Here is a 14,790-nt window from a genome sequence, read left to right as displayed (position 1 = left end):
AGTGGTGCCTATAGAAGACATTTGGGACATGCCCTCTTCTCATTAGGGAGGAGGTACAGGAGCCTGAAGACACACTCAATGTTTTTGGAATTGCTTCTTCCTGCTCCTTCACCATCAGATTTCTGAACGGTCCATGAACACTACCTCAGTATTCCTCTTTTGCACTATGTATTTTTGTAACACTGTCATTTCTAATGTACTGTGCTGCAAAACAATTTTCATGACAAATGTCAGTGATATTAATGAATTTGATTCTATTCAATTGCTACCTTAATTTCTCCATAAATTCTTCCTTCCGCCTCATGTCATGTTTCCAAGTTACTGCTTCTACTATTTTTAAATAATGAAACTAATCATTGTGGCATCACGCTACAAGAAAAAGCTAAAACCACCAATCCCCAGAACTGTTCAATAACTTCACAGAAAGTGGGCCCAAGGGGAGCAGAGACATGAAGATATGCAATCACCAAGTCCAATGAGACTTGCTTTATGACTCATGGCCTGCTAATCAGAGGGTGAAATGCATCGTATGATCAAATAAAGTCTACGCATTCACAAACCTAAATTATATAGACACGTCTTGTTTAGAAAATCCTAAAGACAGACTGCCATGATAATTCACTCAAAAACACTGTGCAAAAGGATGCTTCAAAGCTCCAAGCATCATACTACTAGACATATTATGATGCACCATACTTTTTTACAATGAGAAAGAGCAAGAACCTAATCAACTTTTCAGACAGTATATACTTGCAGATAGTTGTAAATTTATTCCACCGACAATGGTGAAAATAGATTGCAAACTGCCATTTTAAATATTTACAGAGAATTATGGTAGTTTCCATTTTATAAAAATAAGTCATTTCAAGCACAGAGCCCATTGGTACAGTTTCCTCAATCCATTATTCCTGTCTAGTGCCACTGTGCACAATATCCAAAAAACTCAGCAATTCATTCTTAAGCATGGCAAGGTTGCAGATTCATGTTACAAAATACATTTTACGTCAATAAATGTCCTTGTAACAAAACAACTGCTTGACATGATGACAAAATAAAACCAAGAACTGAAGAAAGAGATCCCAATGTCTGTACAGGCTGATCTGTTTACAATTCTGCTCTTAGAGAAATATAAATATAGAGCAACCAAACACAATGTTTTTGGTAGTTATGATTGCTGTGAAAAGATATCCTCAAACTTGGTATCCTCACAGTCTCTGGGTGTTTAAAAATGGCAACAAACCAATCAAGTGCCTTGTGTAGTTTTTGTCTTAAATGAAGCACTATGCTTTTCAAGAGCTGCTGACTGCAGAATTCTGTTCCCTGGATGGATCTTGATTAGCTGGTGTCCATTGCACAATTACACAGTAGGAGTCTTTGGCGGGTGCATCTGCTGAAGTAGTAGAGGACGTTTGACCCGTGGTTTCCGTCTCTTCGGCTTGCTCTTTGACTTTATTTGAACCACAAAGAATGCCAGAACTACCATAGCACCAAGGAAAGCAAAGACTGGAATTGTCTGTCCCACATCCTGGTTATATCGGCCTGGCATGATACCTTAAAAACAAAAATTAAAATTAATTGCAAATGCACCCAACTTTGATGAAGACGACAAAGTAGACAAACCAGAATTAAGTCTGGACTGATGCTTGAATTAATCAACAGAGGTAGCTAAGCAAACTAATTAAACTTTGTTGACTGGAAATACCCAAAAATGCAGCCTTTCCTACTCTTGCAGTTTCAAAATGGACACCATAGTATCAATCTTTATTTTATAGTGATATATATTTGTGCCACATGCAAGAATTAATCTAAACACTTGGTATTTTGTATTTTACTATCTTTGTTTCATCCCAGCATCTACTCGCTGTAGCACATTAAGTATTCTGTATGCCTAAGCACAATCACTTCTTTCTTTTAAATTCAAGGAGACACCTAATGTGCTTAATTTCTCTTCGTAATCAAACTCACTGTCTCAAGGATATCCTTTCGTTGTTCAGGAGACTAGATTCCAGATGCATCTTACCCAAAGCTCTATATAATTAGACCACTTTTCCTTCTACATTTGTACTCAAATCCTCTTACAATAAAAGCCAGATTACATTTCCCTTCCTGTTGGCCTGATGCAGCTGCTTGTTAGTGATCTGTGATCTACCTACAAGGATATTCATGCTTCCCTAGACACTTCTCAGTGTGACACCAATTTCTATCTTTCCTACATAAGTGAATGGCCGTGCAATTTTCCTTATTGTATTCCATTTGCCATATCCTTGCACGTTCTCCTAGCAACCTGAATCTTTTTGCATCCTCGTCAAAGTCCACACAACTACCCTCCATTGGAAGGGCTGGGTTCATAGCTCCAGTCCATACTGCAACTCATTGAGTGTAGCCTCCCAACCTAAACATATCCTGCTTATTCCTCTGGTTTCTGCCTTGTAACCAGCCATAAATCAATGCCATTATATTATCCACATTACTGTGCACCCTAATTTTGTTTAATAATCTCTGCCATGGCACTTTTTCTCCCCCAAAGGCCTTCAAACAGTCTAAATATATAACAACTGGCTTGGTCTGCTTTTTACAATCTCAAAAAAATTCCACGAGAAAAAGCAGTGGTTGTTTCTTTGCATAAATCTGATGGCCTTGTCCAATCCTATTATTTACCAAGGGTTCTGTTAACACCATCATACTTCCGCATTTTCTCTAGTAACAAAATCTTCAAACAGCAAAATCACAGACATGTATTTGTACACCAGTATAACATTTCTCCATTACATTATTCTCAATTTTACATCATGTGTCACCTCCTAAATATTTTAGCACCATGAAGTATTTACTGCAGATTTATACCACCCTAAAAAATCATTATTGTAATAACTAATTAATGCTTAAAAAAAAGCTCCTACTGAAGCAACCAAATAATAAATGGAAGCTAGACTGTACATGTTGTTTTTTGAAGATTTGCAACTATATTTTACTTACTCAGATTTCTTGCATCCTCCATTAAGCACACTATCACTTAGTGCCACCCAAATATCAAAGACATCAGGAATAAAGGCACTGCTTTATTCAGGGCATCAAAGGTTATGGTGAGAAGGCGGGGGAATGGGACTAGAGGGGAGATTGGATCAGCTCATGATGAAATGGCAGAGCAGACTTGATGGACCGAATGGCCAACTTCTGCTCCTTTGTCTTATGATCTATTCTGGACTTCAACATTTAAGTCAGTGCTGATAGCCGAAAGCAAGCAAGAACAGTTGGTATTTCACACCAGAGCATGTCCAACAATAACTCTGAATCTAACTTCAGTGACAATAAACAGACCCATTTGTAATGTATAAATTTACTTGCAGAATGAGCCACTGGAATCCACCTACACAAATCATCCTGTTTCCTGCTAGTTTCCTGATTCACACATCAGAAAACCACTAACATTGATTTGAGTCAGTCCAGAGTTAAATATTTCTAGAAATATTTCTGAAGCACTTACCTCCAGGAATGTCCCACGCCCCACTTTCACCAGGTGATAAAGGACGCACTTGGGGACGGTTTTGCTTAAAATTTGGCAGAACCACTTTGTCCAAGTCAATAGACAACAATTTCTGATGTTTCCAAAGGTTACTGAGAGGGAAATATAATATAGAAACATGTTTATATGTGGTACAAGCTTATATACAATTACTACTATTTTAAGCAATATTCATAACTTGCAAATTAGCACATGTTAAACTTTGGATAGAAATCAGCCTTCCTAGATAATGCAAAAAGAAGACAAAGTTCAGAAGAAAAAAAACCACTGCTTGCTAAAATAATTTAAACCTGGACTAAAAGGCTTCATATCAGATATCAAGAAACTTTGGCAAAGAGCAAAAATTACACTTGAAATCTGTAACTTGTATTTTGAAGTCCTGATAAAACAGTGTATGTCTCATTACATACTTCTACATCAAAGTCCAAATCTGTACATTCTCTGGCAATTTGGAAAAAAAAATTACAAGATAAACCAGCTACATTTTAATCGCTGCAATGTGGTTAACTAGGGTTCAGTTGGGAAATAAAAAAATAAAAATGTTGTAATGCCCTGATTCACATGATTCATATTTTTTCTGTGTTATGATTTTCTAGCAGAATGGCTTTAATTGAATGGTGGAGCAGACTCAACGGGTCGAACGACCTAATTCTACTTATGGTCTTATTCAATATCAGAATTAGTTTACCTGCTCAGAGTAAGGGCTGGACCAATGAGAACATCAGCTAATTCACTAGGTTTTTAATTTGTAAATGCAATGTACATTTAAAAAGTATAGATTATATTAACCACAATTCTAGTTATCTTTACATAAAAAAACCGATTCTGATTGCTGGGCATTTTAGTTATTAGTTAATAGAACTAATCCCAATCTATTCTGGCTCCATTTATGGGACCTCTCCTATTTCCTCATCAAAATGAGGTCCTCAAACATCATAAGAACTGTTAACTTCCAGCACTAACTTACCATCACCTTCCTTAACGTGTGTCTAAGTCGAGGCTGCTTGACCAACATACAGCATTTGGAAGCAGAAATTTCCTCCAACTAAATATTCATGGACATAAGCCATTGTATCTCGCCCCACCATGAAATGCTCCCAAACCACCAAATGCTTCTCTCCTTGTATTAATAAATTGAACTAGATCTTTTGCAATCCTATGGCTAGACTCAACAGAATGAGCTTATGCCCACCATTTGTGCTGTTAAGATATCCAAAACCAGATTGCCCCTTACCCCCACCCCTCACCGTCCACTTCTAAACTCTTGGCCCATGCTTCTTTTTCACCACTAAACAAGATGCCTTGTGAATTCTTTGTTCTAGCCCAATTTAAATATCGTAACCTGAAATTTTGTACCATGGTGTCTGTTTGTATTTTAACAAGGACCTAGTTCTTCAATTATGCACATTGGACTCATGCTAAACAATGTCTCAATTAAAATCCTCATCCTTGTTAACAAACACCCCCATGGCTAATCACCCTTCTTTAATCCTCTCATCTTTCAACTAAAGATTGGACATTCTTACACATTAAAAATGTTGTTAGTGAATCACTGAAAACTGGGTTGTTTCATAATCCTCTAACTTCCTTAAACCCACCTCCTTGCCTAATCTTTTGCTTTTGAAATCTAACATCACAGAAGTATGTGATAGAGCAGTGGCATTTAGCACTTGGGAAACTAAAATAACTGCACATAGGGAAATTAAAATAAAAGCAGAGAAGGCTGGAAAGATTCAACAGGGCAGCAGCTTCTGTGGAAAACAACAGTTCAGGTTTCAGATTGAAGACCCCATCAGAAAGACAGAACGAGAGTTATGAAGGTTGTCACATGCTTAGAGGGAAGATGAAGTTCTGGTTGCACTAGGCTTCATCAGAACAATTTACAGAATCCACAGACAGATAGGTCAACATGAAAGTGGAATGGAAAATTGCAGGTTACTGAAAAGTGCAGAATACCTCAGTGAAAGACAGACTGTTTCCAACTGTGGGTAATACTAAATTACCTTTGAGCTTGCACTAGCACTTATTACTAGTGTTTTAAACACTGACAGAAAGTGCCAACAACCTCAACAATATTATAGCTTTAATAATAATTTTCTATAAAACTTCTTCCAGGTTATACTGCTAATGAAATCACAAACCAACATGAACATTAAATCATATATATTCTATACTAAAGTCACACATTCCAATAGAACATCACATCTACTCCAAGATCTATCTAACACTTCCTTCCCACATAGCCCTCTATTTTTCATTTATCCACGTGCCTATCCAAGAGTTCCTTAAATGTAGCTAATGTGTCTGCCTCTACCACCACTCCTGGCAGTTCATTCCATGCACCAACCACTCTCTGTGTTACAAGCTAACCTCTGACATTCCTCCAATACTTGCCTTCAATCACCTTAAAATTATGCCTCCCTCATATTAGCTATCTGCATCCAGGGAAAAAAGTCTCCGGCTGCCCACTCGATCTGTGCCTCTTATAATCTTGTATACCTCTATTAAGTTGCCTCTCATTCTCCTTTGCTCCAAAGAGAAAATTACTAGCTTACTCAACCTGTCCTATTAAGACACGCTCTCCAATCCAGGTAGCACCCTGGTAAATCTCCTCTGCACGCTCCCTAAAGCTTCAACATCCTTTCTAAAATAAGACAACCAGACTGAACACAATATTCCAAGAGTGGTCTAAGCAGAGTTTTATGGAACTTCAACATTAATTCATGGATCTTTAACTCAATCCCCCCCGATTATTGAAGGTTACCACCCTTAACCACCCTACCAAGCTGCTCAACAACTTTGAGAAATCTGTGGATACAAGCCCCAAGATCCTACCTCTCTTCTACACTGTTAAGAATTCTGCCATTAACCCTGCATTCTGCCTCAAGTTTCACCTTCCAACATGTGCCACTTCATACTTCTCCGGATTGAACGCCATCTGCCACTCCTCATCCAGCTCTGCATCCTATCAATGTCCTGCTGCAACCTATGACAACCTTCTACATTACCCGCAAAGAACAAGGGTCCCAGAACAGATCCTTGCAGAACACCACTGGCAACAGACCTCCAGCCAGAATATGCTCCATCTACGGCCACCCTCTGCCTCTGTGGGCAAACAAATTCTGAATCCAGACAGCCAAGTTTCTCGACTTTCTGAACGAGCCTACAATAGAGTATCCTTTCAAACACCTTATTAAAATCCATTGCCACCACATCTATAGCTCTGCCTTGATCAATGTACTTTGCCTCTTCCTCACAGAATTCAATTGAGCTCATGAAGCATGACCATTCCAAATCAGACAATGCTCCAAATGCTCATAAATTCTGTCTTCTCCAATATGTTGTCATCAACTCCAATACATTGCCCACCACTGACATAAAATTCACTGGTCTATTATACCCACGGTTATCTTATTACCTCTTTTGAACAAAAGAGTAACATTTACCACCCTCCAATCTTCTGGTACTACTCCTATGGCCATTCAGGACACAAAAATCACTGCAATCTCTTCCCTTGCTTCCTGCAGTAACCCAAGGTATATTCAATCCAGCACTGGGAATTATCTATCCTATAAGTGCCAGCTCATCTTCTTTTTGAAGATCAACAGGTTCCAACATACCAGCTTGTTTTACACTGTCCTCACATTCATCAATGTTCCTCTTATTGGTGAATAGTGAAGCAGAATATTCATTATGGACCTCCGCAACCTCCTAACTCTGGACACGTTTTCTTTTCTATCCAAGATTAGTCTGTCCCTTGTGAAAGTCATCCTCCTGTTATTCATTCTACAGAATGCCTTGGGGTTTTCTTTAATCCTATTCACAAAGCCTTCTCATGTTCTCTTCTGGCTCTCCTAAGTCCATTCTTGAGCTCCTTCCTGGCTACTTGTAACCCTCTAGAGCCCTGTCTGATCCTGGCATCAAAAACCTTAAGTATCTTTCTTTCTTCCTCTTGACTAGATGATCCACTTCTTTTGTCAACCATAGTTCTTTTGGACCCTAGCATCCTTTCCCTGCCTCAATGAGACAAACCTATCCAGAACACAATGCTCCCTAAAACAACTTGCACATTCCTGTTGTGTATTTCCGCAAATACACCCGTTCCTAATATACGCTCCCAAGTTCCTGTTTAAAAGTTCACCCTCCCCCATTTGCTTTCCCATACCATTTGCTCCTGTCTCTCTCCAAGATTACGTAATAACTGCCTCTGTTGAACAACTGAATCCTCTATCACACTGCTCTCATTCTCTTTTCCCCTTCCCTTCTGAGCCACAGAACCAGACTCAGTGCCAGAGTCCTGACTGTTGTGGCTTTCCCCTGGTGGGTTAACCCTTGCAACCTTGGTGTGATTACATCCCTGTAGCTCTTATCACCTCTTTATTCTCCTGAATGAGCCGAAGGTCATCCAGCTCCATTTCCCTAATGTGGTCTGTAAGGATTTGCACCCAGATGCACTTCTTACAACAATTAGGGAGATTGCAGGTATCCCAGATCCCATGTGGAGCACACCACTGACCTAAGATCCATTTTGGCTATTCTAGGTAGTCACCGATAAAGAAAAAAAAACTTGACAAAAACCTCAACCTGGGCTCCACGTCTTCTCACTCTTGATCCTCAGTTCCCCAATTTATGGGCGCTCCACTAAAACATGACTTCTCTTAATTAGCCCTTGCTAAGTAGCCTATTAACCTAAATAATCACAATTTCCATTGAAAATTTGACGGGCCTTCCTCACTTTTAAAAATCTTTCTATATCCCTGGCTAAACTCCAGTTCCTTTGACACAAATAAGCTTTATTCTAATGTCTCCAGATGCTATCAGATTCCTAAATTTTATTATTTGCCTTCTTCACTAAATTTTATATTCATACTTGAGCACCACACAAGGCTGACTTCCGTGATTCAATCAACGTCCAAGAACCAGAAGCAGTAGGAAAAATGCTCACTTACCAACTCTTCCCCTACTTTAAAGTTCCCTTAAAGAATCACAAAGACTGTATACAAGAATGGAAACTTAAAAAACAGAGTGGCATATTGGCAGATAAGGTCAGTGAAGAATGGAAAATAAAAATGACTGAATAACATCTCCAAAAACTTTATTCCTCCTGCTTGTCCATATTCTTCTTCTCTGTAACCAAGTCTTTGCCTTCCAAGTAACATGGAAATGAAAATTATGTTTAGCCAAGTATATACTCCATGTGGAACTTTTTTAAATTACACTCATGTTTCGTCATGTCACTTTATGATAAGTGCACATCAAGTTGTGTTAGCTTGTCTGTTCTTACCTGGGTGCCGTTTCATTTAGAGGTTGAGGTTTGGCCCAGGATAAATGAGGACATGCTGGCAGAGGACGTGGCTTCGGATCTGCAAGATGTGATTCAAGAACCTTGGAAAATCGATACAAATGATTGCCTAAAAATTTAAATAAAATTAAAATCACAATACAGTTCTGTAAGACAAAAAGCTTTAGAATAAATGATCTGGGGTATACAATTAATTTTTTAAAAATTCAACACTAAGTAGCATCATATCAGATGTATATACAAGTATTTTTTCTTATGAAAAAATTTAATTGAGTTTTTCTTCCATGACTTGACATCAAACTTACACCAGTGGATGGAGATGGAACATAACAGCATTTCTGTCAACTTACTAGTGTTTAATTTAAGAGGCAAGCAATGGTGCAAATATCTGTTAGTCTTCAGAAGTTTATCACTAATAACTTAAATAATTTAATTAAAATACAATAAAATTTAACAAGTTTGTCATAGTTGAAGTACCTCAAATATCTAAAATTACATACTCAAATTAGATTCAAGTTTAGTAATGTCTTAATTAATAAATAATGGAATATTGCAGTCCTTATCCAAAAATCTCTTAATAAATGAATATTAGATTAATATCAATAACATACAAGTTAATACATGGGCAGGCCTTACAGCAATGTGAGAAACACACAGAATGGGAATGGCACTTCAAACCTCTGAGTCTGTGCCAACTGCTGATTACCCATATTATTTTTGCCACATGCGCATTATCATCATCTCCTGGTATGGTATCATGGTGTAGGGCTAGGGTAACACTTTACAGCTTTGAGATCAGGGTTCAATTCCTGCTACTGTCTGTAAGGAGTGTATGTGTTCTCCATGACACTGTAAGCTTTCTTTGGGTCCTCCAGTTCCCTCTCTAATTCCGAAGGCGTGCGGCAAGGGTTAGTAAGTTGTGGACATCTTACGTTGGCGCTGGAAGCAATGCTACACTTACAGGCTGCCCCTAGCACATCCTTGGACATAAACAACATATTTTACTGTACATGATTACGTTGATGATGTGCATGTCACAGAAGTTTCTGTTTATCTTTCTATCACTCACCTACATACCATAGCCAAATAACTGACTAACATGCACCTTGTTGGTATATGTGAGGAAATGAGAATGCCCAAAGAGAACCTCTACAGTCACAGGGAGAATACACAAACTCCAAACAGACAGCACCAAAGGTCAGGATCAAACCCAAGGTTCTGTTGCTGCAAGGTAAATGCTCCATTTATTGTACCATTGTCAAATGGTTACTTGGAACAATGAACAAACTTTGAAAGAGTGTCTCATTTGCTCTACTTTACTTCACCTTCCATCCGCTCAGGCAGTGGATGATCAGTCCCAGAGAGAGGCTGCAGTCTATTTTCAGAGTGGCTTAAGCTTGGGGGCATAACTCCATATGAAGTGTATTGAAGAAGGGCATCAAGCAACCAGAAGCAATCTGCAAATACAGGACAAACTTCCAGATAAACTTTCAAGCAAAATAATCCAAGATAACTGTGACAAAAAAAGTATAAAGCTCATTAAACCTTTCCATCAATTGGTACTGATTGCAAAATTCACTTTTTATAAAACATTAAGTTACTCTTGAAATACTTATACCACGCTAAACAAATTACTAGGAGCGGGACAGACAATAAATCAATTTTATCTGTACTTTTTAATCCACCTGCAGCTTAATACATCTTCAAGGAATCCACTGGAACAAGATTTGGGACAACATTTGTGATACAGTTGCAAGAAATTCAACCCAGAACAGCATCTACAGATGCTGCTTGACCTGCTGTATGCATCCTGCATTTTTACTTGTATTTCAGATATTCAGTATCTACAGCTGTTTGATTTTTCAATTACAATACAAGATAATTGGCACAAGGGCCACAAGCAACATCAAGAATTTTACATTTAAATTAATACAGCACCCTACTGTGCTGTAATGAAAAGCAATGAAAACAAATTTAACAACATGGTTAGCCTTGTCAAATCTTCTGTATGTATTCTGAAATACTTCACATCAAGGAAAGAAAAATATTAAACAATTCCATTTAAGCCAGTCTTCAATGATCATTACAGTTAACTATATTGAATATTTATTAATTGATGCACTGTGACATGGTGGAAATGGAATAACGAACCATTGCGGCTGCCCATAATGCAGTGTTTCACTGCAAAGTTTGTGATCTACAACCTCGTAGATGATGGTACTCTGCAGATTGATTAGAATGATAAACAACAGAAATGGCATTCCACAACAATACTTATTGAAAGAACTGAAGGCAGCAAGTTTCATGAATGGTCTAACTTTACTTTTCCAGGTACAGTATGCTACATATGGGAAAATAACTAACATTTTATGAAATCGAAACTGAATCAATGAAAAGATAGGCATCTGATTTTCAAAAAGATACCATGTTTTTTTCCAACTCAGGAGCTGTCTAATTAAATGACCTGATGATTCATTAACGAAGATAATGGCAAAGTTCTTTTTAGCTGGATCTCCTGTCTCAAGGCAATTTTCAAACCGCTGTTATTTTAATATTCAAAATCATGCCTTACATAAAAGATTTAAGTATAAATAGAAGTCTAGCTTTTCCAAAATCAAATTTGCAGTTCACTTCTAAAATTTAAACCACCACAGACATGGAACAATAATGACAAAGGCAGATTACAGGTTAGATTACAGTTGAGAAATTCAAAATAAATCAATCCTTTAACAATAAATACTGCAAATTATTGTAATTACTTAATTAACAGTAATTAATTAAACATTCAACTAATAAGCTACAGCAGTGCCTTAATTATTATGAATCAGTATCTTACCACTTTAGGTTTAAAAGAAATGTACAGATACTCCTTATAATATTTATCTTATAATATTTTAACCAGGTTTTATATTATTTCATAATTTTTGATTAATAAGTTTGAATCCATCAGTTTTTTATGTTGTGAAGGTCAACAGCTGTGACTAATTATGATGCCCGATTCCATTCTTGAGACACCATTTCAAGAGCCATCACAATTTGTGACAGTGGAACAGAGTGCATCTGAAAATTACAGATTTCCTCAAAGCTTCTTATGATACTTCCACAAAAGTAAAATACAAACCAACTTTTTACCTTTCTGCCTGTGACTATCATCAAGACAATTGGAATCTCCATACAAGACAATCCGCCCCCCACCATCTGACGGAGTCTGGTACAACCCAAGGATAGGGACATTTTTAACCACAACCGTTTCTTGTTTTAAGACTTCGAGTCCTGCAAGACAATATCAAAATTGAGATTTGCTGACTTCAAAGCGCCATATATTTTAAACTTGTACATTCAACTAAATTTGAAAAAAAAATCTAAAAAACTAAAGTGAAACAAATAATTTCGTAAGGAAATTGCTCAATTTAGATTGTTATGGTAACTTTCGCCTTAACTGCAAGTTACTAACTTTCTGCAGATATAGTACTAGATATAAATAAATAATAAATGCTAGAAATACCAAATTATCTTTGAGATCTTGTCTCTTATTACACACAGAATAAGTATTAATCATTAGTTTAAACATGTCCTCTACATACTTGCCCCAGTCTATCTGGATAAAAAGAACTGCAGTTCAAGCAAAAGGTCCTTGTATGTACATTCTGCTTCACAAATTGAGTGATTAGCAATACACGTTTGATAAACAGGCCTTCAACGATTTAAATAAATGATTCCAGTTAGGCCATCCATGCAAAACGAATGGTTACAAAATGAAAAAATGGCAGATGGGCATTCAACCACAAATACCTGCTCCATATTCAATACGATAACTGATTTGCTGTCTCAACAATATTCCTTTGATGCCTTGATTAGCAAATTTTTAAATAGTCAATGAATTGGTTTCTGTGGTGTAAAATTCACCACTTTCCTTCACAAGACTGTGACCCCTTATTCCAGACTCAATAAGCCAGGGTGGACATCCCTCTAGCATCAAGCCTGTTGTGCAACGCCAGGTTTTCAAATATTTTCAAAACTCTATTGTACAGGTCTAGTCAACTTAGTCCCACAGATGATTTACTTTGATAATTGCTTCTTTGGCTCTGAGTTGTTTTCTACATTTCTTGCAGGGTTAAAGCTGAACAAATTATTGGTGCCCTTGGGATATCTGCCTGTCAAGTTAATCAGATTTATTGTTAAATTAAATGCCAAAGGAACTGGAGTTGGACTTACACAAAATCTTTGAAGAGATACAGTGGCACTGAGATATTTCACAGAAAATACAGCTCATGATAACCAAGTTTGTCATTTATATCAATCAAGCTGCTCTGCAACAACAGAGCAATTTTTTTTTAAATTGTTCTGCCATGGCAAGCAAACCTTTTGAATCTCTTTCCTATGTCATTCAAACCCAAGAACCACAATCCTCTCGTAATCTCCATCTGCAGTTCGAAATCGATTGAGATATTCTTTTGCCCAGTCTTGAACTCTCATCATTTCTTCAGATCTGATTGATTGCTCAGAATGGACTTATTTCACTGCTGGATAAGTCGAATTTGTCATTTGCACAAGTACAGATATGACAAAAAAAATTGCTTACAGCAGCATCATAGAAACATTGCAGGATTCTTGTCTCATTCTATTGCAGATAACATAATCACAACCCAAGACCAATCCAAAAACAGGTTAATATTTAACCAGCCAAATAGGCAATTAAGGTGCAGTGCTGGTGAAAAAAGCTAGCTTTCTTTAGGAAGATGTTATCAGAGAAATACAACATTTTGATACTTTCCCTACCACTGACTTTGAACTGTGCACAGAAAAACCAAAATACAATTGATAAACTAAAGGTTTTACCTTGATCCTTTAGAGTTTGAGCAAGAACAAGTCCATCCTCTGGAAATTTAGCAATACTGCTTCCTGAAGCATAATACACTGAAAGGAAAAAGTGATTAATTTTTATTACTGAATACTGTAAAGGTATGATGAAAATCCACAAAATTGCCTAAAACACAAATCTGATTTTGCATTATTGTAACAGAAATACTATGCAATAACTTGAGCACCAGCGCAAATGAAGCTGCTCAGATAAAGCCATAGATTCTGTGCCGAAAGTGGGTACCCAAGAATCCTACCTTACTATTTCACAAGCACTATTTGACATAGACATGTAGTTCTGCAGTGATTTTAAAACATTCACCTCAAGGTCTTTATTTTTTGACTGATTAGCTAGACTACTGGATTGATTATTTGAAAGATAGTAGACAACTCCTAATGTTTTCTGCTCCTTAGATAATTAAATAAATCAATTACAATTTTTAGCCTTGAACTTATGCTCCTTATTTAATAGCCGTAGGTACTGTGTACCCTACGCCGTACAGTGACGTGCACCTCCACAAAAAAATAATTCATGCATCACGGCAATGCAGACCGCAACAACTGTCATTAGTCTGCTTGGTAGCATTGCATTTCCTCTTACGCATTTCCGGTTGCTTCTTCTCCGCCATGTCTGTACACCGATGCAAAATAGATGAATCCAAATCGTTAAATCTACCTGCCGACATGTGAAAATGTTTGAAATGCATTTCCTCGCCCATGTCTCTCACAAAGAAATTCACAGGGGCATAGAAACGAAACTGCCAACTAGCGTCTTGGTGCATACTCGCTACGGTGTAGAGCGACACAGAAGTGAAAATCAGGGCTACGGCATAGCCCGTACACACAAGAATAAATCAGCCTTAAGACTGCAGAGAACAGTTTCCAGTACCTTATTACTTCCCTCTCCTATTAAATTTCTTCTTTAGCACTCTAGCTCTTCCATTAATCACCCCCACCCACAGCTTCTTGCACTGTGGTCATCGCAACATAGTAAACAGTTTTTAAAAAAACATCTTTTCTGAAGAGATTTCCCATCTTTGCAGCCTGTTCTCTATTCAAATGTAGGCTTGCAGATCCTGGCCCAGACCTAGCTCTGTTGAACCAA

General features: G+C 37.5%; 1 protein-coding gene across 5 annotated transcripts in view; it reads right to left on the bottom strand.

Moving 5' to 3' along the window:
- Nucleotides 1-747: 747 nt before the first annotated feature.
- mbtps1 (membrane-bound transcription factor peptidase, site 1) overlaps nt 748-14,790 on the bottom strand; it is a 113,054-nt gene continuing 99,011 nt past the window's right edge. For all 5 annotated transcript variants that reach the window (XM_059992628.1, XM_059992627.1, XM_059992630.1 and 2 more), the window contains exons 18-23: nt 13,665-13,742; nt 11,958-12,098; nt 10,151-10,282; nt 8,808-8,934; nt 3,485-3,615; nt 748-1,551 (exon numbers count right to left, since the gene is read on the bottom strand). In XM_059992628.1, the coding sequence (XP_059848611.1) occupies nt 1,358-1,551; nt 3,485-3,615; nt 8,808-8,934; nt 10,151-10,282; nt 11,958-12,098; nt 13,665-13,742 (803 nt within the window). In that variant the 3' untranslated portion in view covers nt 748-1,357. The remainder of the gene's footprint in view (nt 1,552-3,484; nt 3,616-8,807; nt 8,935-10,150; nt 10,283-11,957; nt 12,099-13,664; nt 13,743-14,790) is intronic.

This window comes from Hypanus sabinus, chromosome 17 (assembly GCF_030144855.1).
Source record: "Hypanus sabinus isolate sHypSab1 chromosome 17, sHypSab1.hap1, whole genome shotgun sequence".
In the NCBI taxonomy this organism is placed as follows: Eukaryota; Metazoa; Chordata; class Chondrichthyes; order Myliobatiformes; family Dasyatidae; genus Hypanus; species Hypanus sabinus.
This window is presented reverse-complemented; position numbering and strand designations above follow the sequence as displayed.